General features: G+C 55.7%; 2 protein-coding genes across 2 annotated transcripts; one reads left to right on the top strand and one right to left on the bottom strand.

The window, feature by feature from the left end:
- The first annotated feature begins 4,471 nt into the window (after positions 1-4,471).
- CSDC2 (cold shock domain containing C2) lies at positions 4,472-17,712 on the top strand. Its single transcript, XM_024737557.1, has 4 exons — positions 4,472-4,661; positions 13,673-13,971; positions 15,006-15,128; positions 15,717-17,712. Exons 2-4 carry the CDS (start codon positions 13,796-13,798, stop codon positions 15,877-15,879), a joined length of 462 nt encoding a protein of 153 aa, XP_024593325.1. The 5' UTR covers positions 4,472-4,661; positions 13,673-13,795; the 3' UTR covers positions 15,880-17,712.
- Positions 17,713-17,939: 227 nt separating this feature from the next.
- On the bottom strand, positions 17,940-26,449 carry PMM1 (phosphomannomutase 1). The gene is made up of 8 exons (XM_024737556.1): positions 26,095-26,449; positions 23,877-23,994; positions 22,479-22,555; positions 22,257-22,348; positions 21,963-22,062; positions 19,778-19,853; positions 18,847-18,962; positions 17,940-18,464 (listed from the first exon to the last, which is right to left on the bottom strand). The coding sequence occupies exons 1-8, from the start codon at positions 26,419-26,421 to the stop codon at positions 18,342-18,344; spliced, it is 1,029 nt and encodes a 342-aa protein (XP_024593324.1). The 5' UTR covers positions 26,422-26,449; the 3' UTR covers positions 17,940-18,341.
- Between the last annotated feature and the right edge of the window lie 785 nt (positions 26,450-27,234).

The following is a 27,234-nucleotide window of genomic DNA, read 5'->3' as shown; positions in this document are numbered from 1 at the left end:
AATAAATAAATTTATTTTAAAAAAATAATAAATATGTTTTTAAAAATGCCTTCCATGGAGGCAGAGGCATAGCTGAGGACCACCGGGAACGGTGATTCTAGAAGGGACCTAAACAAAGCATCCCAGGACATTGCTCTCTGTTCTGGTTTGAGCCAAAAGCAAAGTACAGAAAGTCAATAGATATTTGTTAGGGCTGCTGTGCATGAGGGCTAGTGCTACAGCAAGGGGGACCAACAGTAAATGGGGAAACAGATACAGATCACCTCAGGCACTGCTGCTGAGAAAGGTCACATGCATAATGTGATAGCAAGTGAGTGAGAACTGCTCCTCTGGCCAAGGCGGTCAGGGACAGCCTGGCTCAGAAGGTGAGAGTGGAGGTGAGCACTAAGGGTTGAGAAGTCTGGAGGCCCAAGGTCCAGGAGCGCACATCTGTGGACAGATGGCTGATAGAGGCCTGGCTCACAGCCCATCCCAGACCTAGGTCAGCTGGTCAGCCTGGCTGTTCCAGCCCCAGGTCCTCAGGGAAGGGTGCAAGGGAGGCCGGCTGTGGGCCAGGGACCCCCTCACCCCATCACAGAGAGCTTCTCCTAGTGACTTGAGAGGATCCAAGCAGCTACAGCAGAAGGAGACCCTCACCTACCAACCTAAGGGTAGGCTCCAGGTTAGGGGCAAGGCCAGGAGAGCCTTTCATACCCCGTCCTCCTGCCTGCCCTGACCATTACCCTGGATGAGGCTGCGAGGCTGCCAGCGACACTGTCTCATCTCAGATGAGGAGCGGGCCTCTTGCCAGGTCCCCCAAACCTTACACAATGTGGCCTCTGCTCCAGCCACACTGCTGACCTGAAGTTCCTTGAACATGCGGAGTCCTTTCCTGCCTCTGGGAGTTCTCCCTTGCTGTTCTCTCTTTGGGAAACACTTTTCCCTGCTTTTTTTTTTTTTTTTTTTTTTTGCGGTACGCAGGCCTCTCACTGTTGCGGCCTCTCCCATTGCGGAGCACAGGCTCAGCGACCACGGCTCACGGGCCCAGCTGCTCCGCAGCATGTGGGATCCTCCCGGACCGGGGCACGAACCCATGTCCCCTGCATCGGCAGGCGGACTCTCAACCACTTCGCCACCAGGGAAACCGTCTTCCCTGCTTTTTGACAAGGCTGGCTCCTTCTCACGCCTTGGGCTCAGCTTACCGGGCCCCTTCTCAGCCCTCTGTCTCAGCAGGTAGACTTGGCCCTATTAGTCTCCTTCATCTCACCCTGCTTGTTTGTTGTCTTCATAGTTTGTGACTATACATTTATTTGCTTGTGCACTTTGTGCTAAGTCTCTTCCTAGATGAAACAGGAGCTTTGTAAACTCAAGGCATATACCTGTCTCGTTCATTGCAGTCTTCCAGCCTGGACCATCTGACACATAGTAAGTAGTCAGTAAATATTTGTCTAATGTATGAGTGAATGAACAAATGACGTGGTCAGAACTGCAGGAAAAGATCTTCTCTGGCAGAAGGGCAGTAGTTGAATTAGAGAAGATGACTGGGGCATAGCCAGAGAGGAGGGAAGGACCACTCTGCTTTACTGGGTAAAATCGTTAGTAGAGGCTGGAGATGAGTCTCACAGTGGAGGAGAAGGGCATCCAGGGAACTGAAGACATTGCAAAGGCAGTGTGGTGTGGTGTAGCAGAAAGAACAAGAATGTAATGAAATCAGAATTCCTGTGTTTTAATTCCAGCTCTATCACTAGCTGTGTGGTGCTGGGTAAGTTTCTTATCCTCTCTGTGCCTAAGTTTCAGCATCTGTCAAGCGGCACCAACACCTTAGGAGTGTATGTACCTTAAAGGGTTATGTGGATTCAAGGCCACATAAGCCCAGAACTGGCCCCCACTTGTGGGCTGACAGTCAACAACAAAACGGGGATTATAATTGGATTGGAATCAGTAAGACTAAGAGGCTGCTCTGCCTTGACTCACCTCTACAGTCTCTCCAAGGCGACGGAGGCTTTCGAGGAGATGAGCTTTTGAATGCTTGGTTTCCACAGCAATAGCCTCCATGGCGGAGCCCCTGGTTTTCAGCAGATGATTTCTTTGTAGCTCAGCTGCTGGTGGGTAGGCGGGTGGTGCCACGGGCTGCTCTTTTCCTGCATGAACAGCCGTGCCCTCTCGTCTTTGTCGAGAATAATCATAACCCTACTTCAAACCTCAGCCCAGCCTCCTTCATTCATGGCTCCCTGGCGGCCTGGCAGTCACAGCACGTGTTTGCCAGCTGGCGGGGCGGGGAGGGCCTCAGAGACTGGAGGCTGGACGTGAAGGGACAGGTCAGGCCCTTGGCCCTTGCCTTGGCCTTGTCCCCAGCGGACGAAGCCGCAGTCTCCTCAGAACTGGCCTTTGAGGCCCTGCCTCCCACCCTCCAGGCTCATACCCTACCTCTCACTTCCCTCACCCCTTCCAGCCACATCAGCCTCCTTCCCAGTCCTCGATCACGCCAAAGCTCACTCCCACCTGAGGGCCTTCTAACACACCATCTCCTCTTGCCACAATTCTCTCTAGATTGTGGCAAGGCCAGATACTTCTTGTCACTTGGGGCTCAGCTTAAACGTCGCCACCTCAGAGAGGTCCTCCCTGGCCACTCCCCTCTGCTGGCTCTAACGCCCAGCCACCAACAGCCCAAGGCCGAAACTCTACCAACTCAGGAGCCACGGGAGAAGAGCCTGCCAGGCATTCCAGCCCAAGGCCTGACTCTGGTTCTGATTGGCCCGGCCTGGGCCAGGGGTCCTGAGGACCAAGACAGGGGAGAGAGGAGTCCCCAGGTGAAAGCAGGGAGGCATTTCCCCCCAGAAGGGACAGTGGGTGGTGGGCAGGGAAAATCACAGGTGTCCACCCTGGCCCCAGCCCTTCTCCAGAAAAACAAGTCGCTGTGTGGAAATCATGGGTCTAGAGCCTGGGGCCCAGGCCCATCTGTGCCACCTGTTTCCTCACCCAGGTAAACCTCACAGACTTGTTATAAGAAACAGGTGGGATGATGCCTGGGAGGGCACTTTGGAAACTATTATTATCTTTAGAAGAGATGGAGGCAGAGAGGAAGAAGAGGAATTAAAGGAGGGATGGGGTCCTCTGCGCAGGGTCCTCAGACTGGGTGGAATAGAATCAGAACTCCGGGCCTCAGGTAAAAACAGCTGACGTGTATCACCATCTCTCTTGCAGAATCAGAAAACTGATTGTTCTGGGACGTTCTGGAAGGGCATGGATAAGCGGTCACATTGGTTCAAATACCCCTCTAACCAGATAAGGAATGCAGGCGAGTCACTCATCCTACCCGAGCCACTCTTTCCTCACCAGCAAAATCCAGATGACGATAATACATTGCTGGATTGTCCTGAGCTTTAAATGAGGGCAAAGCAGGTTGCCTGACAGGTGGGGTGCCCTCAATGCCTCTTACTAGCTATTTTTATTAGGTATTTATATCTTTCTTAATTGTCTCCTTTAAAACTCCCCACTCCTTTTTTTTTTTTAATAAGGCTTCTTTTGAAAATGCCATGCTGTGTCAGCAGTACTAAAGATATGTGAGGGACAGACTTTGTTCTTTCCAAGCCGAGTCTGAGGAGAAGGGACGGGAAGAGGGAAGAAGAACCAGTGTGTAGGGGCCTCCTGCAGCCAGGCCGGGGCTTTTACACGGGCTGCGCTGGAGCCTCCGACAGCCGCCTCAGAAAGGGCCTCCTTCCTTACTTTACAGAGCGTGTGGAGGACCAGAGTCGTAAGAGACTTGCCCAAGGTCACCCAGCTTGGAAGCACTGGGGCTGAGACTCACATCCAGGGCCTCTGGAGAGCTTCCCAGGCTGAGTTGCTTGTGTGTGTGTGTGTGTGTGTGTGTGTGTGTGTGTGTGTGTGTCTCTCTGAAGCAAATGTTCACTCCTCTTCAGTTCAATTCACTAGAAATAGCTCAAGGGCCTGCTGTGGGTCAGAGGAAGAGATGGGTTCCTGCGACCTACCCACGTGGGTTCACTCACGAGGATCTCAGAGCCAAGTGAGGGACAGACCAGTGGAGGGCAGGAGACACAAGAGGGTACAGAGGGGAGAGGGAGGTCTGAGAGTCCCTGGGACCCTGCTGTGGCCTCCATTCTCCCAGACTCACCCCCCACCCCGCGGCCCACCACACACACACACACTCACTGCCCCACTTGCTCCCGCACTGCCAGGAATGCAGGCTGTCCCCAGCTCTTCCTCCTCTGCATTCCTCAGCCACGGCTCCCACCTGGCAGGGCAAATTATACCCTGGCCTGGCAATGAAAGCCACTTTCCAGAAAAAGAAGCTTTAGGGCCCTGAGAGACGCAGCTAACTCTCTCGCACTGCCTGCGTCTGACTCAGGAGGTGGTGCCGGGCCGGAGGAGACGGGCCCTGTGTCCCTTTAAGCAGGGAGTACAAATTTCCATCCCAGCCCCGCCCTCCAGCTCTTCCTGACGTCAGGAGGAAGGCGTGTGTGAGTGAGTGAGGGGCCTGAGGTGCCGCCTGCTCCCACACACACACACACACACACACACACACACACACTCACACACACAGAGTCATACACACAGCTCATCTTTCAGACCAGCCCCTGCTCATCAGCTCCAAGCGCTCGCGAGAGGCCGAGTCTGAAGCCAGCTGCAGGAGGCAGTGCCAGGACCTCAGCTGCCAGGGAGAGGTAAGGGGCCAGACCGTGCGGGCACACAGAGGGCACACTGGAAACTGGCTCTGGCAGGGGCGAAGGAGGGAGGCGTGATTTGGGGGCACTGGGAAGGTGGGCACCTCCCCTGGGGCTGGTTCAGCCCCATTCAGTTTACAGAAGAGGGGCAGGCGGCCAAGCACATGAGCGCTCCCTCTCCCTGGCCCCCAGGGGAAGCTGAGGCTGTGTGGCTCCCTGTGAGAGGGTGTGTGTGTGTGTGTGTGTGTGTGTGTGTGTGTGTGTGTGTGTGTGTGTGTGTGTGGTGTGTGTCTGGGACTTGTGTCTGGCTCAAGAAGCAGAGAGCATCAGACACCTGCCAAGCCGCAGCCTCCTGTCTGGGAGCCAGGGGGAGAGAAATGACTGGAGAAATCACTGTGTCTCCTACCAGACACTGAAAAAAGAGTGCAGCAGGGAGCAAAATAGGTCTTTCCCCTTGGAATCTGGGTTGGGGGTCGGGAGGGACCGTCTGGGGCAGGCAGACAGCTGGACCTGGAGCAGCTGTCTCATCCTGACTATTTCTTCCCTGATGTGATGGGGGATAATGGTGTCAATTGGCTTGGAGAGGTGGCTCCATGTTATTATATTCCCCTTTGCCTCAGAGCCAACCCCACCAGGAGCTCTTGCCTCTCCTAAGGCCACTCCTCTCCCTTGCCCACTGGTCTGGCTGTAACCTCCACCCTTGCCAGGACGCAGCCCCTGGAGGGCAGGGGTGATAAGCCAGGGGCTGCTGGGTCCCCTGCCGTGGGATTCAGGGACTCGGGCAGCCTTGCTTAGTGCCGAGTTCCTCAGTGGCTTGACCCTGGCACAAGGAGTCCAGGCGGAGATAAGGGGTGATGCTGGCACCCAGAAGGGAGACAGCAGGTTCCTGCCAATCTGCCAGCCTTCAGACTCTTCCCAGGCAGAGGGGAGGGAGACGCGGAGCGAGAACAATAATAAATACAGAGTGTGAACTGCTGCATCCGCTGGGGCTGGGGGAGGGGAAGAGGAAGTGCGCCCGGGTGGAGGGTGGGCAACCTCTCTGAGAGCCTGGCATCATGCCCGCCTGGGTATGCTCCTGTGGAGACGTCTCCCTCGGAAGGGGCTGTCTCCAGCCCCCTGGGGGATGGGGAGCCACTTCCCCAAAACTGACTCCATCCCAGAGGCCTCTGGGTCCTCCAAATTCTGGATATTTCCTCCTCCCAGCCTCCTACCCCACCTCCCCCCACCATTTCTTTTAAGTCCTTTCCAAAAACATCTATTTCCCCATATCTGCCCCACCCCTCTGGATCTGTCTGACCCTCCTCCAAAAACAAAAACAAAAAAACAAAGACAGGTGTAAGCAGGAACCAGCTCACAGGGGCCTGGGAGAGGTCAGGGGACAATCTTGGCCACGGAGGTTTTTCCCAGGCCTGGAGAGAGATGGATGGGCAATGTTCACAGAAGTCCACTGGCCTTGGACGGGGCCTCCCTAGGGGGGACTGGGGGGTCCCACACAGCTGGCTGGTGGGGAGGGGACACCTGCAAGCTGGTCTAGAGGCAAGTCGCTGAGAGTGGCACCAGCAGAGGGAGCTCAGGGCTTAGCTGAGCTGGTCACATCCATTGGTAACAACCAGCAAAACCAGGACCCAGAGCCTGGTGGGAAGAGGTCTTGGGGCAATTCAGACCTTTGTCCATGCAGAGCATTAAGATGGGAGGCAAAAAGCAATGGGAGCGGGGAGCTCTTCCCCTGCCCCAAAGCCAGTGACATGATGGTCACCAGGAGGAGTGGCATGGCACGCTGGAAAGCTCATGGGCTTTGGGGTTATATTGATTTGAATGCAAGCTTGGCCGGTCTAAATGTGACTTTGACCAGTCCGTACCTCTTTCTAGGGGGACTCAGGATGGGAAAGCAACTTGCCCAGGGTCACGCAGCCCAGCAGAGCTGGGATGTGAGCATGGATCTCGTGGTGCCCATGATGGCATCCCTACCCCCACTAATACCAAGGAGGCCCAAAGGGCTTAATCATAGCAGCCCCCCAGGGCAGCCTGGGGACATGACAAGGAGGAGAGTTAAAGGGTCTCAATTAAGCTCAAGTATTGGCCGGGGCAGCGCACCCCCACCTCCCCGCAATACACACACACACACACACACACACACACACAAACACACAAACACGATGTGGGAGAGGGAAAGAACCAGGTTTAATTAGGTCACCTCCAGCTGCTAGAGCAGCTTTGGCACTGATGTATTTTAAGGAGTGTCTGGGAGGCTGGGAGAGGGGGAGGGGCCTGGGAAGTGCCAGCTTCTCTCTGGTGGTTCTGAGGCTGTTTCCTCACCCTCCTCTGGCCCATCACAGACAAGACCTCAAAGTTCAGAAAGCCCTTCCACCATCACCCTGTGTTCCCTGCCCTTCCCCTTTCCAAGCCACCATACCCATTCCTCCCCCTCTCTGTTCCTCCACAATGGGGGCTCAGGCTGGGATGTTTTTATTGAGGGAGTTGCTTTTAAGCTTGCTGTAGTTGACAAGTGACTCACCCAAGGTCACAGTCTGAGTCAGCACAAAGCCAGAAATAGAACCCCAGGCCCTGTTCTCTTCCCTCTCCAGGGGAGGCAGGTGCTTTCAGGGACCTGCTGCGCCTCCCACCGGAGGCCTTTCTGCACCGCCCCCCAAAACGTCTCCAGGGTGCGGAAGGCTGTGTGACCCCAGCAAGACTCTTCACCTCTCTGGGCCTCAGTTTACTCCTCTGAAGAACAGGGTTAATAACAGTAATTATCATGTAGGTGTGTTGTGAGGAGTAAATGAGGAAACAGGGCAAAGGGTTTGGCATGCCACTTGGCACACGATGGTGGCTGTGATCTTTTTCTTTTTTAAACTCACTACTTGAATTTTGTTTTGTTTTCTTTTTTTATAAAATAAATTTATAAATTATTTATTTATTTTTGGCTGCGTTGGCTCTTCGTTGCTGCACGCGGGCTTTCTCTAGTTGCGGTGAGCGGGGTCTACTCTTCGTTGCGGTGCGCAGGCTTCTCATTGCGGTGGCTTCTCTTGTTGCTGAGCACGGGCTCTAGGCACATGGGCTTCAGTAGTTGCGGCACGCGGGCTCAGTAGCCGTGGCTCGTGGGCTCCGGAGCATAGGCTCAGTAGTTGTGGAGCACGGGCTCAGTTGCTCCACGGCATGTGGGATCTTCCCAGACCAGGGATCAAATCCATGTCCCCTGCATTGGTAGGCGGATTCTTAACCACTGTGCCACCAGGGAAGTCCTGGTGGCTGTGATCTAGTCGTATCAGGACTAACCACCCTGTGTTCTACTTGTCTATCTGCTACCCCCAGTGGAATGGGGCCCTCTAAGGGCAGGGCTGTCTCCTCTCCTGTTTGTTGTCCCAGAGCCTGGCAATCATATTCAGTGACGTGTGTGTTTCTGACAACCTCAGAGGAGAGTTGGAGTGACCCTCATGAGTCATCTGGACCAATGATGATTCATATAGCTGAGGAGAAAATTGAGGCCCAGAGAAGGGCAGGTGCTTGCCCCAGGTCACACAGCCCTGGGTGGTTGAGCCACCTTGCTTTCCCTGATCTGCCCAGAAGGAGAGGGATTCGCTTGGTCAACAGAGGACTCTGAGGGCCATCTCCTGCCCAGTTCTTTTTTGGGGAGCTGATAATTGGAGGAGCCCCAACACCAGGTTGATGGCCACCTGCTGTCAGGGCTGAGTCACCATTCACAGCCCTGTGAAGCTGTATCACGACCTTGCCTAGGGTTATCTCCGAACAGCCCTGATGTTTTGTTTTCAGCTCCCCTGGCCCTTTTGTCTGTGGAATTGCTGGGGTTTGATCTTCTTGCAGGGAAATGAAGAGGATCTTGGCTGGCAGGGTCAGAACCAAAACACTCACAGGTGGACCATTGACACAGCTCCCAGCTCCTCTCATAACCTGGACAGGGTGCTACGATTTGCCCTATTGGACAGATGGGGAAACTGAGGCTCAAAGAGGGAGGGTCACTCAGCTAGGACACTGTAGAGCCAGGATTCAGTCCTGGGCCCTCTGGGTCCTGAGCTGTCCTATTGCCCTCCAACTGCTAGTTCTGAAGGGCATTATTCCAGGCCAGAGATGCCCCCAGTTGGGCACACCAAATTCCTCAGGAGCTAGGGTTTAGCTCTGTTTGAGTTGAAGTACATGTTCTACAGACACATCTATTTCTCTGCTCTCGGAGTTTATTTCCCCTTTCTCAGGGAAAGTTCTTTTGGGAAAACTTCAGCCTTGTCTTGGCTGAACCAGGAACAGAATTTATCCTCGCAGGAAAAGCACCATTTGCTTTCAGACAAATCTGGCCTCTGTCACTTACCTGCTGTGTGACTTTGGGCAAGTCACTTATCCTCTCTGAGCTTCAGCTTCCTCATTTGTAAAATGGAAAAAATTGTGATTTCAACCTTTGAGGGCAACGGGGAAATTTAAAAATGGAAAATAATTTCTGTAAAGACTTTTTAAAGAAAAAGTTTATTTTTGGATCTGTTGAGTCTTCGTTGCTGTGCGCAGGCTTCTCATTGCGGTGGCTTCTCTTGTTGCAGAGCACAGGCTCTAGACGCATGGGCTTCAGTAGTTGCAGCACGCAGTCTCAGTAGTTGTGGTTTGCAGGCTCTAGAGCACAGGCTCAGTAGTTGTAGTCCACAGGCTTAGTTGCTCCGCGGCATGTAGGATCTTCCCAGACCAGGGCTCAAACCTGTGTCCCCTGCGTCGGCAGGCTGATTCTTAATCACTGCGCCACCAGGGAAGTCCTGTAAAGACTTTTTGTAAAGACTGTGTATAGCATTCAGACAATAAAAGCCCTGTCTTCACTTGCCCCCTTCTGTGGCAATATTCTGGAGAAAGGGTCTGAACTGGAGGCTTGCTCAGCACCCCCTTGTTCCGTTCTCCCTGGTCTCCCAGGCTGCCCTGCACTGTGCAGTTTCTTCAAGTCCAGGGCTCTGGCAGGAACCAGAGAGGGAAAGACTCTGTCCAAGATCACACAGCAAGTCAGTAGCAATGCAGGGGCTGAACCCAGGACTCCTGACTTCCCACTCCAAGGCTCCAGAGTCGGATTCCCCTGGTTCAAGTCCTGGCTCAGACATTAATTGCTGTGTGGCCTTGAGTGAGTGACAGCCTCTCTGAGCCTCAGTTTCCTCATCTGCAAAATGGGGTCATAATAGCACCAGCCTTAAAGGACTATTGCAGGAACTAAATGAAAGGAGAAGCTATGAGGGGCAGCGCAGGGACCTAGTGTGTGGGTGAGTCCTTGGGGAAACAGGGAAGATGAGCATAAGGGGCGGCTTTGGCTGGCGGGTCTCTCCTTCTGCCCACTCCCTCTCCCCTCCACGCCCAACTTAGCCACCTTGTCCGGAAGGAGCACCCTCTCACCCAGCACCTACCCAGTGCTTCCCCCATTCCATCCCATGTCATCCTCACTGAAGCTCTCGGAGGCGGGATTCTTGTAATCCCCATTTTCCAGAAGAGGAAGGAGAGAGGGGAGATCGCAGAGCAGCGCTCTTGGCACTTGTGGGGGCTACTTCGTCTGCCCCTCCAGCCCCAGCTCCTGCCCGAAGGTCAACTCCCTGCCTTCTCCCTGGGAGCCCCTCTGGGTAGGTGGGGCTGTGGACTGGGAGCTAGAGGGGATGAATGTCTATGGCTGCTCTTACTCCATCCCCTTCTCCTCCCCCTCTCCTGCCTGGCCCATTTGGGGGAAGGGAAGGAGGGGTGCTGCCCTCAACCCTAACCCTGGAAAATCAGTGCCTCTTTCCCCTTCCCCACTGCCCGCTTTGCATGAGACCTGGGAGCCACGCTCACTCAGTCTTGGGTCTGGAGGCCTGGCTGGCCAGAGCAGGGCCCAGCTCAGCTGCATCTCCCTGGTAACCACTGTGGGCTGCCTCTGCCCCTCCCCCACCTCCTTCCCTCCCCTCCACCCGCCATGACCTCCCAGCACAGGCTGTCACCGCCAAGCACAATACCAGGCCTGGGAAAACTGTGCAGTGGGCAGGCCGCGCGCCGCCCTGCTTCCTGCAGAAAGGGAGGCCGAGCTCCTCTCCCTGCCCCCGGCCACCCTCACCCAGTTAGGGAAGCAGGCACCCAGGGCTGTGATGCAGGGCCCGTCATCTCCTGCTTTCCTGGCTGTGTCATCTTGGGTAGCTTTGTTGCCTGTCTTCCTTTCTGGTAACAGCTTTATTAAATATCATTCCCACACCATGTAATTCATCCGCTTAAGACGGACAAGTCAACGGCTTTTAGTGTATTTACAGAGCTGTACAACATCACTGTAGTCAATTTTAGGACATTTTCATCACCCCCAGAAGAAATCCTGTACCCATTAGCAGTCACTACTCATTCTCCTTCCCCCTCCCCAAAGCCTGGAACCACTAATCTACTTCCTGTCTCTATGGGTCTGCTTATTCTGGACGTTTCGCATGCATGGAATCATGTAATCCATGGTCTTTTGTGACTGGCTTCTCCCACACAGCATCATGATCTCAAGGTTCACGGTTTCAAGGTTCAGCTGTAATGTAACATGTATCAGTACTTCATTTCTTCTTATGGCTGAATAATACTCTACTTTATGGTTAACCACATTTTGTTTATCCATTTATCTGTTGTTGGACCCTTGGGTGGTTTCCACTTTGGGGCTGTTATGAGTAATGCTGCCATGGACATTCATGTGCAAGTTTTTCTGTGACTGCTTCAGTTTTCTTCTCTCTAAAATGGGGACATGGGAATTCCCTGGCAGTCCAGTGGTTAGGACTCCACGCTTTCAGTGCCGAGGGCCCGGGTTCGATCCCTGGTTGGGGAACTAAGATCCCACAAGCCGCGGGGCGGCGCAGCCAATAAATAAATAAATAAAATAGGGATAAAAATGCTAAACCTGGCCCATCCCTGCCTCCTCAAGTGGGCTCAGAGAGAAAAACTGCACGTCAGCATGAGGGGCTGTGAGGGGCAATTCTCACCCCACCCCTGGCAGTTCTTTTGGCTGGAAGGGATGTGTTGGGCATCTGCTGGGGAGGAGGGAGGCTGCATCTCCACCCCCAGGGATGGCACAGTCAGCTCATCACCTTGACCCAGAAAAGTTCCACTTGCTATGTGATCTTGAACAGTGGCCAGGAGACCTGCTCCAATGACGGGGGTTGAATGGGGTGACTCCTTGGTTCTTCTAGTCCATGCAGGGCTCTGGAGTCCTAAGGAGTCCTAAACTCTTCCCTGGGGGGCAGGGCAGGGTGGAGATGGAGGCCAGAAAGAGACTTAGTTCAGGGATTCACCTCTGGCCCCAAGGCCTTTGGGTGAAGTGGTGGGGAGTGAAGGAATGGGGGTGAGGAGGTGGGGAACTCGTCACCCTCACTCTTATATGACCATGGACAATGGGCACTTCTTTGTATCCCCCACCTTAGCCAAGCCTCACCATAGCCTGTGAGGGAGTGAGGTGGGGCTTATCAGCTCCATTATACAGATGAGGAAGCTGAGGCCAGTGGAAGTGCTACCCAAGTCCACGGCTAACACGCAGCGGAGCTGGAGCTCTCCTGGTCCAGGTGTCCTGCCTGGCCCCACTGTGGCAGGCTGCCCGCCCCAGGCTCAGTCAACAGCTAGCGTCTCTTTGAGCCCAAGACTTTCCAGCCCCTGGGGAGGGGGAGGGGGGGTGAGTGCATGGGTGGGGGAACTACATTCTCTTCCTCTGCAGAGAAAAATATAGGATGAATTTTTTTAAGGTCAGCCAGGCACTGAGCCGTTGACAGGGGAATTTCTATTGATTAGCACTGATAGTAGCAATTTATTGGGTACCTACAAGATGCCAGATGCCGTCACACACACTAAATCATTGAATCCTCAGCAACCAGGGGAATTCCCTGGTAGTCCAGTGATTAGGACACGGGTTTTCACTGCCGTGGACCTGGGTTCAATCCCTGGTCTGGGAACTAAGATCCCACAAGCTGTGTGGTGTGACCAAAACCCAAAAACCTCAGCAGCCTTGCGTGGTAAGCATTCTCAACCTCATCTTAGAGAGGGGGAACCTGGGGCTAAGGTAGAATCTCCAACATTCCTAAGAGCTCACCATGCCCCGGTCCTGTTCTAAGCATGTAGAAAGTCATTTAATCCTCACAGCAACCTCTTTGTGAAATAAGAACCAACATTATCCCCATTTTACAGAGCAGGAAACCAAGTCAAAGCTTATGAGTGTTGACCAAGGCTGCACAGCTGGTAGGTAGAGGAGCCAGGATTCGAACCCAGACCTTTTGGGTCCACATTCACCCACATTCCCACCTGCCATGTTGGAACTGTTGGGTGGCTTGCTTGAGGTCACCAAGTTACAGGTGACAAAGCTGAGATTCAGACCCAGGTCTGTGGATTTGAAACTGCTAGTAGTTGTGCCACACTGTGTCCTGGATCATTGGCCACTTTACCCATCCCACCTCCTAGGGCCCCAAGTTAAAGAATTGAACTTCAAGCTGGAAGGACTTTTGGTTAGTCTCAGTCAGCTTGGATCACCATTAACAAAATACCCCAGACTGGGGGCTTAAACAAGACATTTACTTCTTACAGCTCTGGAGACTAGAAGTCCAAGATCAGTGTGCTAGCATGGTCTGGCTCTGTCTGGGGAGAGCTCTTGTCCTAACTTGTAGACTGCCCCCTTCTAGCTGTATCCTCATAAGGCAGGGAGAAAGGAGGCAAGCTCTGGGTGATGGGGGTGTCTGTCCTTCTAAGGACACTAATCCCATCATGGGGGCCCCACCCCCCTGACCTCATCTAAACCTAGTTACCTCCCAAATGCCCCATCTCCAAATAGTATCACATTGGAGGGGTTAGGATTTCAACATGTGAATTTTAGGGGAACACAATTCAGCCCACAGCAAGGTTGTATGACCATTTTGTCTTTCTGGGGAGGACACTGAGTCAGGCAGGGGCTGTGAGTGGCCTGAACTCACTCTGTCAGGAGTAGCAGGCAGGCCCAGCCCTCCAGACTTGTGTCCAGAAGCTGCCCACCCTGGACCACACTCACCTGTACCTCTCTCTCCCCCTTCCAGACGGAGCCTGTGGCTGGTGAGTCCGCCGAGCAGGGCCAGGCCGGGCCCTGCCCACAAGGACACCCAAGCCCTTCACCGGCCCCTGCGCCTGGGAGCCCACCAGGCTCTCCCACTGGCTCCACCATGACTTCGGAGCCCACGCCACCCCCGGTCGTGCCCCCGCTCCACTCCCCCAAGTCCCCTGTCTGGCCCACCTTCCCATTCCACCGGGAGGGCAGCAGGGTCTGGGAGCGAGGCTGTGTCTCATCTCGGGACCTGCCCAGTCCCCTGCCCACCAAACGGACCAGGACGTATTCAGCGTGAGTACCTGCCCCTCACCCAGGCTCTGGTGGTCCTTCCCCAGGACAGGGCTCCGGTCGGGGCTGCCCAGCTCCCAGCCTCCTCCATCCCCTGTTGTCCTCACCCGAGGACAGGGGAGCTGTGTAAGGACCTTCCAGTAACTGCTAGCGTTCATTCATTCCACAAAGCTGTACTGAGCTCCCGACCAGGGGATCCAGTGATGAATAAGGCAAAGTCTCAGCCTGCAAGGTGCTTACAATCCAGAGGGAATTTGTCCACCATTCACTACACCTGGCCGGGTTGGGCATCAGGGAAGATGTCCTAGCTGGGTTTGGAAGATTTATCAGGTGAAGAAGGAAGCTGGGTGCTCCCGGTGGATGAAACAGCCTGGGCAAATGCAGAGGCATGGGGCGGACCTTTGGAGAGAGGCGGGCAGGCTGGACAGAGACCAGCCCTGGGTCTTTGGGGTGGGTCACGGGGTGGAGTCAAATTGGGGAAGGGTTTTGTGGGAGCCACAGGGAGGCTGACTTGGTTTGGTCAAAGGAGGGGCTTTTGATGGCAAGCGCTGATTGTCCCACATCCAACCCAAGACCAGGCACAGAGCAGATGCCTAATAAATGATGAATGAATGGATGAATGACCAGTAAGTGGACAGGATGGATACTGCTGCCTCAGGAGAGAGTGAGCTCCTTGTTCTGGGAGTTATTCGAGCCTAGGCTGTACATTCTTCACTTCGAAATCTTACAGCAGGAATCCATGTAACCTCAGGAGGGGAGGGTCTCGTACAGTGAGAGGGGCACTGGCTGGGAGTCAGGAGACCCACTTGCTGTGCACCCTCGGAGAGCCAGTTTCCCTCTCTGGGCCTCAGTCTCCTTATTGTCCAATGGGATGATGAGAGGACTGAACTAGTCTCTATGGGTGGTTTCTGGCCTGGGGAGGGTTCTCCACAGCACTAGCGCTGAGGCAGGCCCTGCAGACGGGCCCCGGGAGAGCTGTGGGGGTCCAGGGAGGGGGTCCCCAGCCCACAGTTCCAATACCCCTACCCTATCTTCAGGACAGCCCGTGCCTCGGCTGGCCCCGTGTTCAAGGGTGTCTGTAAGCAGTTCTCACGCTCACAGGGCCACGGCTTCATCACCCCGGAGAACGGGTCAGAGGACATCTTCGTGCATGTGTCTGAGTGAGTCCCTCCCCCTTCCCCGTTGTTGGCTGGGCCCCTGCTGCAGTATCCTAGCAGTGCCTCCAGAATGCTCCCTAGGCCTCTCCCCTCACTGGCTGAAGTCTGTGTTCCTGGCACATTTCTCCTCTCATAGGGCCTCCAGGGGCATGGGTGGAGGAGGGCTGGGGACAGATGGAGAGGGGGCACTCAGACCCCAGAAGCCCTGGGAACCACTGCCTGAGTCCTGGGATCCTGTTCCCGCATCACGGGGACGGAGAGGGCTGGGTCCTTCAGCCTGGAGGGAAGCTAGGAGGTGGGAGGTGGTCTAGGCCTGGCCCCCAGCCCTAATGCCAGGTATGACCTGTGTAGTCACTGAGCCCTAAGCCTTGGGAACCTCCCTGAGCCCTTTTGCATCTCACTTTGTAGCATAGCGAGGGGCTGTTTATGATTCCCATTTTACAGATTAGAGAACTGAGGCTCCGAGAAGGGAGGCTGGCTCAGGCTCCCTGGCCTAACTAGGCCCAGGGCTAGGCTGCCCTCGGGCCAGACCACAGGGGGCATCCAGGGAGGGGGCCTGCTCCTGGGCTGACACCCCCTCCCCCTCACCAGCATCGAGGGGGAGTACGTGCCAGTGGAAGGCGACGAGGTGACCTACAAGATGTGCCCTATCCCGCCCAAGAACCAGAAGTTCCAAGCCGTGGAGGTGGTGCTCACCCAGCTGGCTCCACACACTCCCCACGAGACGTGGTCCGGCCAGGTCGTGGGCTCCTAGGCTGCTGGCCCCTGTGCCAGCCGCCAGGCGTGGGGGGAGCCACACAGGGTAGATGGGCAGCAGCCAGCTCCACGCCCCACGGCACTGGCTGAGCCAGTCCCCCGGGCGGCCTCGGTGTGCACGTCTGTCTGTCTGTGCTTGTGGACGTGAGCGTGCCTCCATCTACCCTGTGACTGTTGTGTGAGTTGGACCGAGGGGAAGGCCACCAGACCTGCCTTCCCTGCTTTCCACTCTCTCTCCTTCCTCCCCTCCCTGCCACACACGCACAGGACCCTCTTGCCCTCCTAACACCCATGTGCGTGTCCACTGAGCCTCTGAGGGCCTGCGTCAGGCCTGGGCTGGGAGTCGGGGCAGCAGTGGGCCCTGCTCCCCCGCCCCGTACAAGCTTGCTCCCCTTGCCTCTGCTCCAGGCCTAGCCCCGGGGGCCAGACTCTGCTTGTGCTACTCACACACAGCCCCCTCCCCCCGGGCTGGGGTCTCCCACTGTGACCTGGACCCCGCCTCTCAGAAGCCAGGCCACTGAGTGCTTTGGGGGAGCCTCCCAGCCTCTTGCCGGGGAAGAGGGTGAAACCCGGGGCAGAAAGGCCACCCCCTCACACCCCCCATGGCCAAGGCCCAGCCTTCCCTCCTTCCTGCTCTCTCTCAGCACACTTGAGGCAGGAAAGAGGGGCCTGGGGGCAGAAGGCAGTTCTGGGGGCTCCGGTTTTGCTGGCCAGCGCCTCCTCCTCAGCCTGGCAGTGGCTTTGGCAACCCCAAACTGAGGCTGTGTCCACTTCCCTGGGCCTCGCTGAGCCTTGCTGCCTCGACTCCCCCCCGGGGAGGCAAAGGTCTGCAGAAGGGTGGGAGCACGGCTCCCCTCGCTTGGATGGAGCCATCCCCTTTGCCCTGACAAACCCCATTGATGCTCTGCCCGTGCCCAGCCATCATGGCCGCTGAGGACCCAGCGATGGACGAACACACATGCCCTCAGGCGAGCCAGCCACAAGGATAGCTCTCAGCCTGAGAGACCACCAGTCCTGCAGCCCCCCTTGCTGGACCCTCTTCCCAAAGCCATGGGATAGTGGCTCCCACTGGCCACCAACAGGCCAGTGGCTGAGGTGTGGCCCATCTTGTCCATCCCTTAAGGTGTGGGGTATCCCTCTTCCTTTTGGGCCAGGATGTGTTTGCGTGCATTCACTCCTGGGCAGGGGGTTGGCCTGGCCTGGGAGGTCAGGAAGGAGGGGGGTCTACCTCCATCCCCCCACCTTCCCACCACACTCCCCTCCAGAGAACACATCACCTGATGGGGGAAGAAATGGGGTTCAAGGGAGGACCTGCCAGGGAGTGATCCTTATGAAACCCAGTCTGAGTAAAACAGATGCCAAGGATGCGGGGGTCAGTGACTGTCTAGGAGAATCCCCAGCCCTGTAGGTGCCCCAAGGCCCCAGGGGAGACACCAGCTGAGGTATGTGTATCTCACCCCTGTCCCCAGCACAGAGGCTGGAAGACCAGAGCTGCTAAGATGCACTGGCCAGCCCCCTAAAACTCAGAATGGCCCAGCCTGACCCCCGTGTTGAGCTGGGGCTACTCTAACAAGGCCTGAGGCCTTTCCCCTGAGGAACAAGGCTCCCTGGATTCCTTGGCGGAAGGTTAACTCTTGGGAACCCCCAAGACACCCTCCCCACACACACACCAGGAGTAGGCCCCCGCTTTAGGCACCAACCAGGAAGCAGGCTGTGGTAACGTCAGCCCTGGGGCCGCCCCACAGTGTCCAGTCCGACCTCCTGAGACCCCCAGCCACCTGGACTCCCCCATCCTTCCTCACACTGGCAATAAACCCTCAACTGTGACTCAGCCTGGCCCACAGCTGCCTTTCTGTCTGGGTCCCAGGGGAAGGGGCTGGGGGAGGACACCTCAAACAGCCCTTGTTTGGGGCTTCAATGGCCCACCCTCCTCGACTGCATCAGATTCCCTGTGTGACCTGGGGCAAGTCCGTGCCATCTGTGCCTGTTTTCGCATCTGCAAAGGCAGGGCTGTAACAGCGTCTGTGACTGGGGCCAAATAGCCATTCAGACTCCACACCGCGTTCCACGAAGTTTAGTATCTGTGAGATCAAGTTCTCACAAGTATGCACCTTCCCCACTGCTCTGCGCCCCATCTAGGGCAGGGAAGCAGCGCGGGCTCTATCTCGTACCGACACTTGTACACGCTTCCCGTGTAGACAGAAACCTGTTCTGTCCGGAAGTACGAGCAGCAGCTGCAGCCAGGGCCATCGGGCTGGAGGACGGGAGCCAGGCCCACCAAGAGCTGACCAGCTGGGGGTGGCTGTCCACACAGACCCTGGGCCCACTTAGGCAGGTAACATGAGGCAGGCGTCCTGGGCCAGAGGAGGGGCCCTGGCGCCCCCGAACACCAGGGCCAGGGGCTCTCTTAGGGCCGGGCAGAGCTCTCTGGAAGTCCCAAGGGGCAGGTGTGGGCCCTGGTCACGCCTCGTGGGCTGTCTCTGGGAAAAAGATCTCACGGCATCGCTGCACCGTGTCCTGTGGGGACACCACACTGTGGCCAACAGTCCGGGGGTCTGTGTAGATCTCAAAGTCGTTCCCACCCTGCACACAGAGGAAGAGCAGTGAAGGCATATGTACGCATGTGGTGCCTGGAGGAGGTTCCCAGGTTTGGAGCCCAACACCCACTCTGCCATGGGATCCCCTCCCCACGTCGGCTCCTACACAGCTGCCCCTCCTCCTGCTGCCTTAGAACCGCCAGGAGGCCCATCTCCTTCTTCAGACCTGACCTGACTTGCTGTGTGACATGGGGCAAGTGTCCAGCCAGCTCTGGGCCCCAGCCTTCCAATCTGTGTAATGGGGCTGGTGAGCACTGGCTGTTCTCTGGGAGTTTCCCAGGAGGTCTGTTCTGTCACCCCATGTCCTGGCCCCGATCTGGAGGTGACTTGGGGTGGGGGGACCTGGGCTGAGCCTGAGCCACACTTACGGGGCTGGTCTCGTTCCCAAAGAAGTGGATGGTGTCGAAGCAGTCCTGGTCCAGGCTGTCCAGGCAGTAGCGCTTGTCCCAGCCCTCAGGGAAGACGTCAAAACTGATCATGCCTCCTGTGGGGGTGGGAGTGAGGGTGGCAGATGAGGCTGGCAGAGGGGCAGCTCGCGGGGACCTCGGGCAAGGCCCTTCATTCATTCATTCATTCATTCAACAACCCTAGAGTGCCTACTGAGCACCAGGCACAGGGCATGGACAGACTCAGGATCCTCACGGGAGTTACAATCCAGGTGGGAGAGACGGGTGGTAAGTGACCAGACCACCTTTCAGATCGTGTAAGTCAATGAAGGGGGCAGGGTGCGGGGGAGGGAAGCTCCCCAGACGGTGTGATCAGGGGAGAGCTGTCCAAGAAGGTGACATTGAGCTGAGACCTGAGCCAGAGTGGCAGTTGCCAGGGAATGATACAATCCCCAAGGCAGGAAAGGGCGTGGAGTGTCCCAGTGACACAGAAAGCTGGGAAAGGGCAGCAGCACAGGCATGCGGGCCCTGGGGTGCAGGGAGGGGGCCTGGGTTTCATGAGGAGTGAGAAGGAGCCTCTGAAGGGCTCTAAGCAGGGGTATGACAGGGTCTGTTTTTCCGTAAGGATCCCTCTGGCCACTGTAGGGGATGGACTGTAGCGGGAGGTGGTGGTGGGAGACGCTTTGGTTTTTGACCTGAGCAACTGGGTGGGAGGTGTGGGTTGCCTGGGTTTAGGTGGGGAAGCCTCGGGGGCTGGAGTTCCTGCCTGTTTTGGCTCAGCTTGCCCTTGCTGTGCTCGGAGGGCTGGGAGGGGTTTCTAAAGATGCTGGGGGATGCAGCCTGGCCTTGGGAGTGAGGCCCTGGGGTGGGCTCATGTACCAGACCTTTCAGGCCCTCCAAGGGGTTGACGTACCTCGGGAGAACCTCAGTCCTTTGCCGGCAAACTCTGTTTTCAGGGCTTCCACAAACTTCTCCCGGATCTTCTCCTTCTGCAGAAGGGGAGAGAGCAGACTGAGGTTCAGAGGGCTGCTGTGGGCCAGGCCCTGGGCTGGGTACACAATGCATGTGAGCTCACTGAGTCTTCCAGGTGGATGTCATGCCCCACCCCCCACTTTACAGATGAGGAAACGGAGGCTCAGAGGGGGCTATACCTTGTTCAAGGTCACCCAGCCTCAGTGGCAGAGCCAGGGCCTGAATCCCAAAGGCCTGTAACTGAACTCAGTGCCAGATTCTGCCAGTGGGGTATGGGCGGGGTATCCTGAAGGAGGCCTTGGAGCAGAGGCTCGAGGAGGAAGGCTGAAGGGATGGGACAGTCTGAGTCCCAAGTCACAGTGTCCACCTCAGGGCAGGACTCAGCCCTGTCAGCTCTGCCCAGTCTGCAGGGCTGAAGGAGAGTAAAGCATTTATATTAGATCTGCACTGGTGAAGGGTACACAGGAGATCAGAAGGTTCATCTCCCTCTCCAATATCAGAAGAGGGCAAAACAAGACCCAAAAGACAAGAGAAGGCCCTGGGGGCTGTGGGAAGAGTCGGCGTGTCCTGTCTCATTAGAGCTCATAAGATGGGAACTGTGATTATCCCCACTTTACGGATGAGAAAACAGAGGCACATAGTAGTGAAGCCACTTTTCCAGGTAACTGGGCAAGTAGGAGGTGGAACTGGGATTAGAAACCCAGGTGGCCTGAGAAAGGGCCACCTCTCAATATGTGCGTGGGAGGAGGTTCTCGGCCAATGGTCAACCTTAACCAGTCTACAAGAAAGGTCTCCATGCCTGTGGGCATTGCCTACCTGAAGCCTTGGGGCACAGGGTGAGAATGGGGATGAGCTAGGACATCATTGCAAGTCCCACCCAGCCTCAGGGAAACATCAGAGGGCAGCAGGCGGAGGCCCAAGTTCAAATCTTTGGGCTGCAACTAAGTGACCTTGGGCAAGCCATTTCCTCTCTCTGAGCCTCAGTTTCCTCATTCATAACATGGGTATAATATCATCTATTTCATTCATTCAGAAAGTATTTCTCAAGCACTTCTGTCAGGCATGTGCTGGGCCCGGTGGATCCAGCAGTGAACAGCCACAGAAACCCCAGCCCTTAAGGAGCTTACAGCTTCAGCTGGGGAGACAGACAATAACCAAGATTTAAAAATAGGTGATACAGTGGATTAGAGGGTGATGGCTGTTTGGGAAGAAATAAAATAGAGGAGAAGATCAGCAGGTACAAAGGGTTGCAATGTTTCGTGTAATGCTCGGGGAAGGTGACACTGAGAAGGTGACACTTGAGCGGATGTGAAGGAGGTGAGAAGGCACAGCCCTGAAGTAGGAAACTGTCTGCTATCTCTAGAATCAGCAAGGAGGACATGGCCGGAGCAGAGAGAGCAGGGGGAGAGCAGAAGGGCAGGTCAGCGGGAAGGACAGAGATGGGCAGGCGTGAAGAGGCTTGGTGGACTGGCTCCATCCCTGAAAGGGAGCGGGTACATAGTGGGGATGATGAGCAAAATGCAAGTCCAAAGGCAACAGGGACCTTGGTGTGTTCCAAGAACAGAGGCACAGGGAGAAGGCTGAAGAGGGAGCCCTGAGCCAGGCAGACCCCTCGGGGCTCAGGACACCACGGGAGGCAGCTGGGACATTGTCCTGTTGGAAAGCTGACCCATGGAAGGACTGTAAGCAGGGAGTGGATGGGGGCAGACAGATGTGCTTCAAAAGCTTCTCAATGGCACTGCTGGAGAACTGACTGGCAGGGCTTTAGGGCAGGGGGTGGAGGCACACACATAAGCGAAAGGATCTGAGACCAACTCTGGAGGCTGAAACCCTAGACATTACTTCTGGACTTGATGGGGGTGGGCAGGTGGAAATGATGCCCTAGGTGTTGGTGTTGCTCAGGTAAGTAGGTGGCTGGTGGTGCTGGTCACCAAGGGAGGGAAGCCAGCAGTACTGGAAAGACGCAGAAGTGCCTACAACCATGGCGCATGGTAGGTATCCAAAAGGGTACTGGTTGAATCAGAACACCCACCCACCCCCAATCCTTTTCAATGGTGAGAAAATAAAGGCTCAGAGAGGCTGAGTGACTGAGGTCCTATAGCCTAAGGTTGCACAGTTGGTGGCACCTTGTCCAGTTCGGAGAACTCGATTCGCTCCTCCAGGGTGCAGCTCCGGCCAATGGGCGAGATGTTCAGCATGCCGTTCCGGAACTCGATGAAGGTTCCACTGGTGGGGAGGGGCAGGTGGGAGGGCGGAGAGCCAGAGAGAAGGAGAAGGGCCCTGAATTCAAATCCAGCCCCACCTGGACATCAGGGGGGATAAGAATCCACCCACAGGCAAGTCAGGGCCCATCTGAGAGACCTGCCCCTTTCCTCGCTCAGGCCCAGGAGGGGCAGGACACAGGCTGGGTGGGACCTCACCGCTTCTTGGGCAGTCTGAGCAGGGCCATGTAGCGGAGGCAGAAGTTGATCAAGTCCTGCAGGAGTTCCTCCCCCAGGTGGTTCTGGATTGTCTGGGCAAGGAACACAGGGCTCTGAGTGTGGTGGGCACAGCACTGTTCCCCCCCGCCCAGGACAGAAGCCACCAAGGGAATGTTCCACTGTGGAAGGGGTCCTAAGGCCCCAGGGAAGGGGGGCACCGACCTGCTTGGAGAGCAGTCGTCCATGCTTATACTGCACCGTCCCGTTCTCAGCAAACACATAATCAAACTTCTCAATGACTTCAGGGCCATGTAGAGGCCAGGGGGAAAAGAAAGAGTGTGAGACCGGGTACCCAGAGCCAAGCAGAGAGATGAAACCCACACCCCTTGGTCTGGCATCCAAAGCACACTTGTTCTATCCAGAAGCTGCTTTTCCAGCCTCCTCGCCTTCTGCAGCTTGGTTTTTCCTGAACAAGCCCACAAGCCAGTGAGCTTCGCTCTGGGCCTTGGCTCATGCAGCTCCTTCTGCCTGGGATGCCCTCCCCCTTCACTTCTTCTCCAAGATCCAGCTCCCTCCTCTGGAAGCCCTCCAGACTTGCAGGCAGAGGACATCATTTCCGCTCTGTGCTCTCACAGCCCCTCTGTATGGGGACTTCCCTTTCATTTTACAACTTCCATCACTGTGCTATCAAGGCTGGCTGCAAGGGGAGTTTTCAGCTCTGACTGCCACAAGAAGTGGCTGGAGCACAGCCAGGAGGCTGCTGCAGGGTCAGGTGGGAGGTGACCACCTGGACTATGGTGGGGCGATGGAGATGGAGACACGGACACAGGGAGACATTTTGGACTTGCTGATGGAATAAACGAGGAGGAGGGGAAAAGGGAAAAGTCAAGGAAGTCTCTGGTTTGAGGAACTGGAGGCATTTGCCTCAACTAAGCTGAAACCGGGAACCCAGCTGCGAAAAGGGGCTCTGGGTCCACACAACTTCCTGGGTGACTTCAGAATCCTCCTCTGTTACATGGGGTATTCATACCAACTCTAAAGCGCGGTTGTGAGGATTAAATAAAAAGAAGTTAACACAAGGTCATTTTCAACAAATGGTAGCCATTACTGATTAGGCCCATTTTATTTATTTATTTATTTTTGGCTGCGTTGGGTCTCGCAGGCTCTAGAGCGCAGGCTCAGTAGTTGTGGCACACGGGCTTAGGTGCTCCGCGGCATGTGGGATCTTCCCGGACCAGGGCTCGAACCTGTGTCCCCTGCTTTGGCAGGCGGATTCTTAACCACTGCGCCACCAGGGAAGCCCCATAAGCCCATTTTAAAGATGAGGAAATCAAGACTCAGCAGGGAGAACTGAGAACGTCAACTATGTAAGGTCAGGATTCTGTCTGCTTTGTTCTCTGCTGTTTCTCCAAAGCCCAGCACAGTGCCGGGCACATAGTAGGTGCTCACCAAATGTTTGTTGAATCACTGAAGGAAACACCTGGCTGTTCACTCTGCTTCCTTTGCCCCACAGAAGCAGGACTGGGTCTTTGAAGGCACATTGCTCCAGGGATCTCACGAACTCCCCACTTCCTCTACCCCTACCCCGAATGTGGAACTGGCTCTAGTTGCTCCTCTTACCTTCATCCCCCTCTCCCAGCTGCTCAGCAATCTTAGAGTAGTCAGAGCCGCCCACCACACCGATCTGCACCCTTCTTCGCAGCTTCTGCAGGAAGGCAGCCACCTCAGGGTCGATTTTCTGCAGGGGGGCAGGGAAGCACAGCATTCTGTCAGCACATCTGGGACCTCCACTTAGATGTTACTCAGTGCTCAGAATCCTGGGAGCCCATGTTCCACCCAGATCTGTGGCAGGTCAAGGTTTAGAACCCACATCTCCAAATTAGATGCACCTGGGTTCAAACTCTGGCTCAAGCCCCTCAATACCAGGATGACCTGAGCAAATGGCTTTACCTTTCTTTGCCTTAGTTGTCCCATCTATAAGATGGGAATCATAATAACAACCATGTGGAGTAGCAACCACGTCACTGTTAAGGATTAAATGAGATAGTGCTTGGAAATGAATAAACAATTAACTAGTGACTAATCACTTGAAAAGATTCCCCACCAAGGAAATGTAAAGTAATGAGTTATAATCCATGTTTTCAAACATTCAGCTATTCAAAGCTGACAATATCTAGGGTGGACATAGGGGAAACAGGCACTCTCATATGTTGCTGGTGAGAGTATAAATTGGAACAGTCACTTCGGAGGTTAATTTAACAAAACCTATTAAAACTTTAAATGCAAATACCCTGTCACACAGAACTGCCCAGGTGTATATGGATGTTCATTGGGATGGTTTATAACAGTGAAAAACTGCAAATAAGCTAGTCAGTCGGAGCATGGCACACACCTGCTCTGAAATTCTATACTGTGGCTACACAGAATAAAGCAGGGCTGTGCTTCCAAAATGAGAGAGCCCTAAGACATGCTGTTAATTGTCAAAAGCAAGTTGCAGAAAGGCACACACAGTATGATGCCACTTACTAAAAACAAACGCACACAAAAAACCTTAGAACTTTGGGGATGGGGCTGGGCCTGGGATCCTGACTGGTCAGAGGGGACTTTACCCTCCTCTGTTATGTTTCCATTCTTTACAAGAGAATGTCTTTGTAAATACGTGTACAATTAAAAATTAACTTTTAAAAAGTGCTAAGGACAGATCCAGGTGGGTGAACAGCATTGACACTCTGTCCTTGTTTAGGCTATTAGATTAGGGGAGCTAAGGGTCAGAGGGAGGTGTAGGGGCTGTTCCTAGACTCTGCTATCCTCCCTCCACTGTCGTCTTCCTCCCAGCCCTGAGGACCCTGGGAGCTGCTGGAAGGCCAGGTGGCCTGACTGCTGCCTGTGCCCCCAGGGCCCTCACATAGGGGAGGGGAGGCCAAGACCTGGGTTCCTATCAGCCCCTGCCCTGCAACCTAGACCTGCTGGCTCCCTGCTCCAGGAGATCCCTCAGTAGGTCCTGGTGGACCCAGACTGGAGGGCAAGAAAGAGGCCTGCTTATCCATGCACCCAGCTGGTGAGGGTGGGTCTCGGGGTTCATCCTGAGATCCAAAGGGAGAAAAACAGTGTGTGGAGCAGAGGTTGGAGAATCAACAACCCAGTGAGATGTTTTTAGAAGGAAAACTGCACTCCCACTCACCCTGTACCACAATATCCCCATGGGACCAGACTAGCCACCGCCCCCATCTCCAGGTGGAAGGAGCCCCAAAACAGCCTAAATGGTACAGAAGCCCGCCATCCTTCCCTCGGAGAGGAGGGGGATGGGGATGGAAGGGAGGGAAAGTAGGGGAGGGGTTTGAGAAACTAAACGCAGGCCCAATCTTGCAAATGTCAGGTGGGATGGCTCCGAGACCCCCTTGTCCCCCACCGATGGGGACCTAACGCTTGGGTGCGCTGAGCCTTGTATGGAACCCTAGGTTCAGACTCCAGCTTCGCGATACCGGTGCGTCCTAGGGCTGAAATGGGGTGGGAGCCACGGCTGGGGAGGCGGGGGCGCCCCGGAGCCAGGCCTGGTAGGGTGGGGAGGAGACTAGGCCCCTGCTCGCAGCTTCCTCCCTCCAGAATCCGACCCACCCCTCTCGCTCCCGGGCAGAACGTGGGCGCGGACGCTAGCGGGCTCTGACGTGGGGAACCGGGTTCCCATCACTCCCAGCAGAAGGCCCGGGGGTGTCAGGGGTCGGGTGTTGCCGCATCCCACACACGGTCCCGGGGGGTCTGGGGTCATGCCGCTGCAGGCCACACATTCGGGTGTGCGCGTGACACTCCCGACGGGAGCTTCTGAACTTCGGGGCCCTACCTGGCGAGCCGGCGTGAGGGTGCCGTCCACGTCAAACAGGCAGAGGACGCGCTCCTTCCTGCGGGCGCCCTCAGCGGTGACCGCCATGGGTGCAGCTCCCGACGCCGAGCTGAGTCGAAGGAGGCGGCGGCTTTGGGAAGAGTCTAGACGGGGCGGGGCCTGGGAGGGGCGGGGCCAGCAGGCCAGCCCGACCTCGCCAAACGAGGAAGGGGCGCGGTCAGGGCTTGATCTCGGAGGCATGGGGTGGCACGGACGGGGCAGGGGCGGGGCCTGAGCTGACTCGGGAGGATAATTCTGAATGCACCAGACGGAGAAGGGGCGTGGCATAGGGAGGAGCAGACCCCAGCAGGTTCCGTCGGATTGTTCCAAATTAGACGGAGGCGGGGCGTGGGCCTGGGACCGGAAGCGAGGGATAGAACCCGGAAGGGAGGGGCGGGGCCAGAATTGGCCCTTAGCTGGATGAGTCTGATTGCTGCTGACCGAGAAGTGGTTGGACTGGGGTGGGGTCTCGAGCTCGCAGTGCCTAGTCCCCGGGGGGAGGGCGGGACTCAGCGTCCACAGCTGTCTCAGCGGCCATCAATCGCTCTAGGACTCAACGCCTCCCTGCTAATGCCTTTGACCTAGAAATCTTGAGCTTTAAGAAATCTCCTGATGGCCTTTTCTCAAGGCTCTGGACTTTGCCAAACGGCCTGCCCCGACCCTTACTCCTCCCGCTGTCATTCTGTCCACCACATAAATAGCAGCTAACGGTTTACTTCCTCTAAGAAACCTTCCTGGGACTTCCCTGGTGGTGCAGTGATTAAGAATACTCCTGCCAATGCAGAGGATATGGGTTAGAGCCCTAGTCCAGGAAGATCCCACAGCCGTGGAGCAACTAAGCCGGTGCACCACAAATACTGAGCCCTTGTGCCACAACTACTGAAGCCCATGTGCCTAGAGCCCGTGCTCTGCAAGAAGAGAAGCCACCGCAATGAGAAGCCCGCGCACTGCAAGGAAGAGTAGCCCCGCTCGCCCCAACTAGAGAAAGCCCGCACACAGCAAGGAAGACCCAACAAAGCCAAAAATAAATAAATAAATAAATTCATAAAAAAAAAGAAGCCTTCCTGGACACCTCTCTATTCACAACTATTTAACCATCAC

Source organism: Neophocaena asiaeorientalis, unplaced genomic scaffold, assembly GCF_003031525.2.
Source record: "Neophocaena asiaeorientalis asiaeorientalis breed wild unplaced genomic scaffold, Neophocaena_asiaeorientalis_V1.1 scaffold242, whole genome shotgun sequence".
Taxonomy (NCBI): domain Eukaryota; kingdom Metazoa; phylum Chordata; class Mammalia; order Artiodactyla; family Phocoenidae; genus Neophocaena; species Neophocaena asiaeorientalis.
Note: the sequence above shows the minus strand (reverse complement) of the source record. Positions and strands in the feature narration are given on the sequence as shown.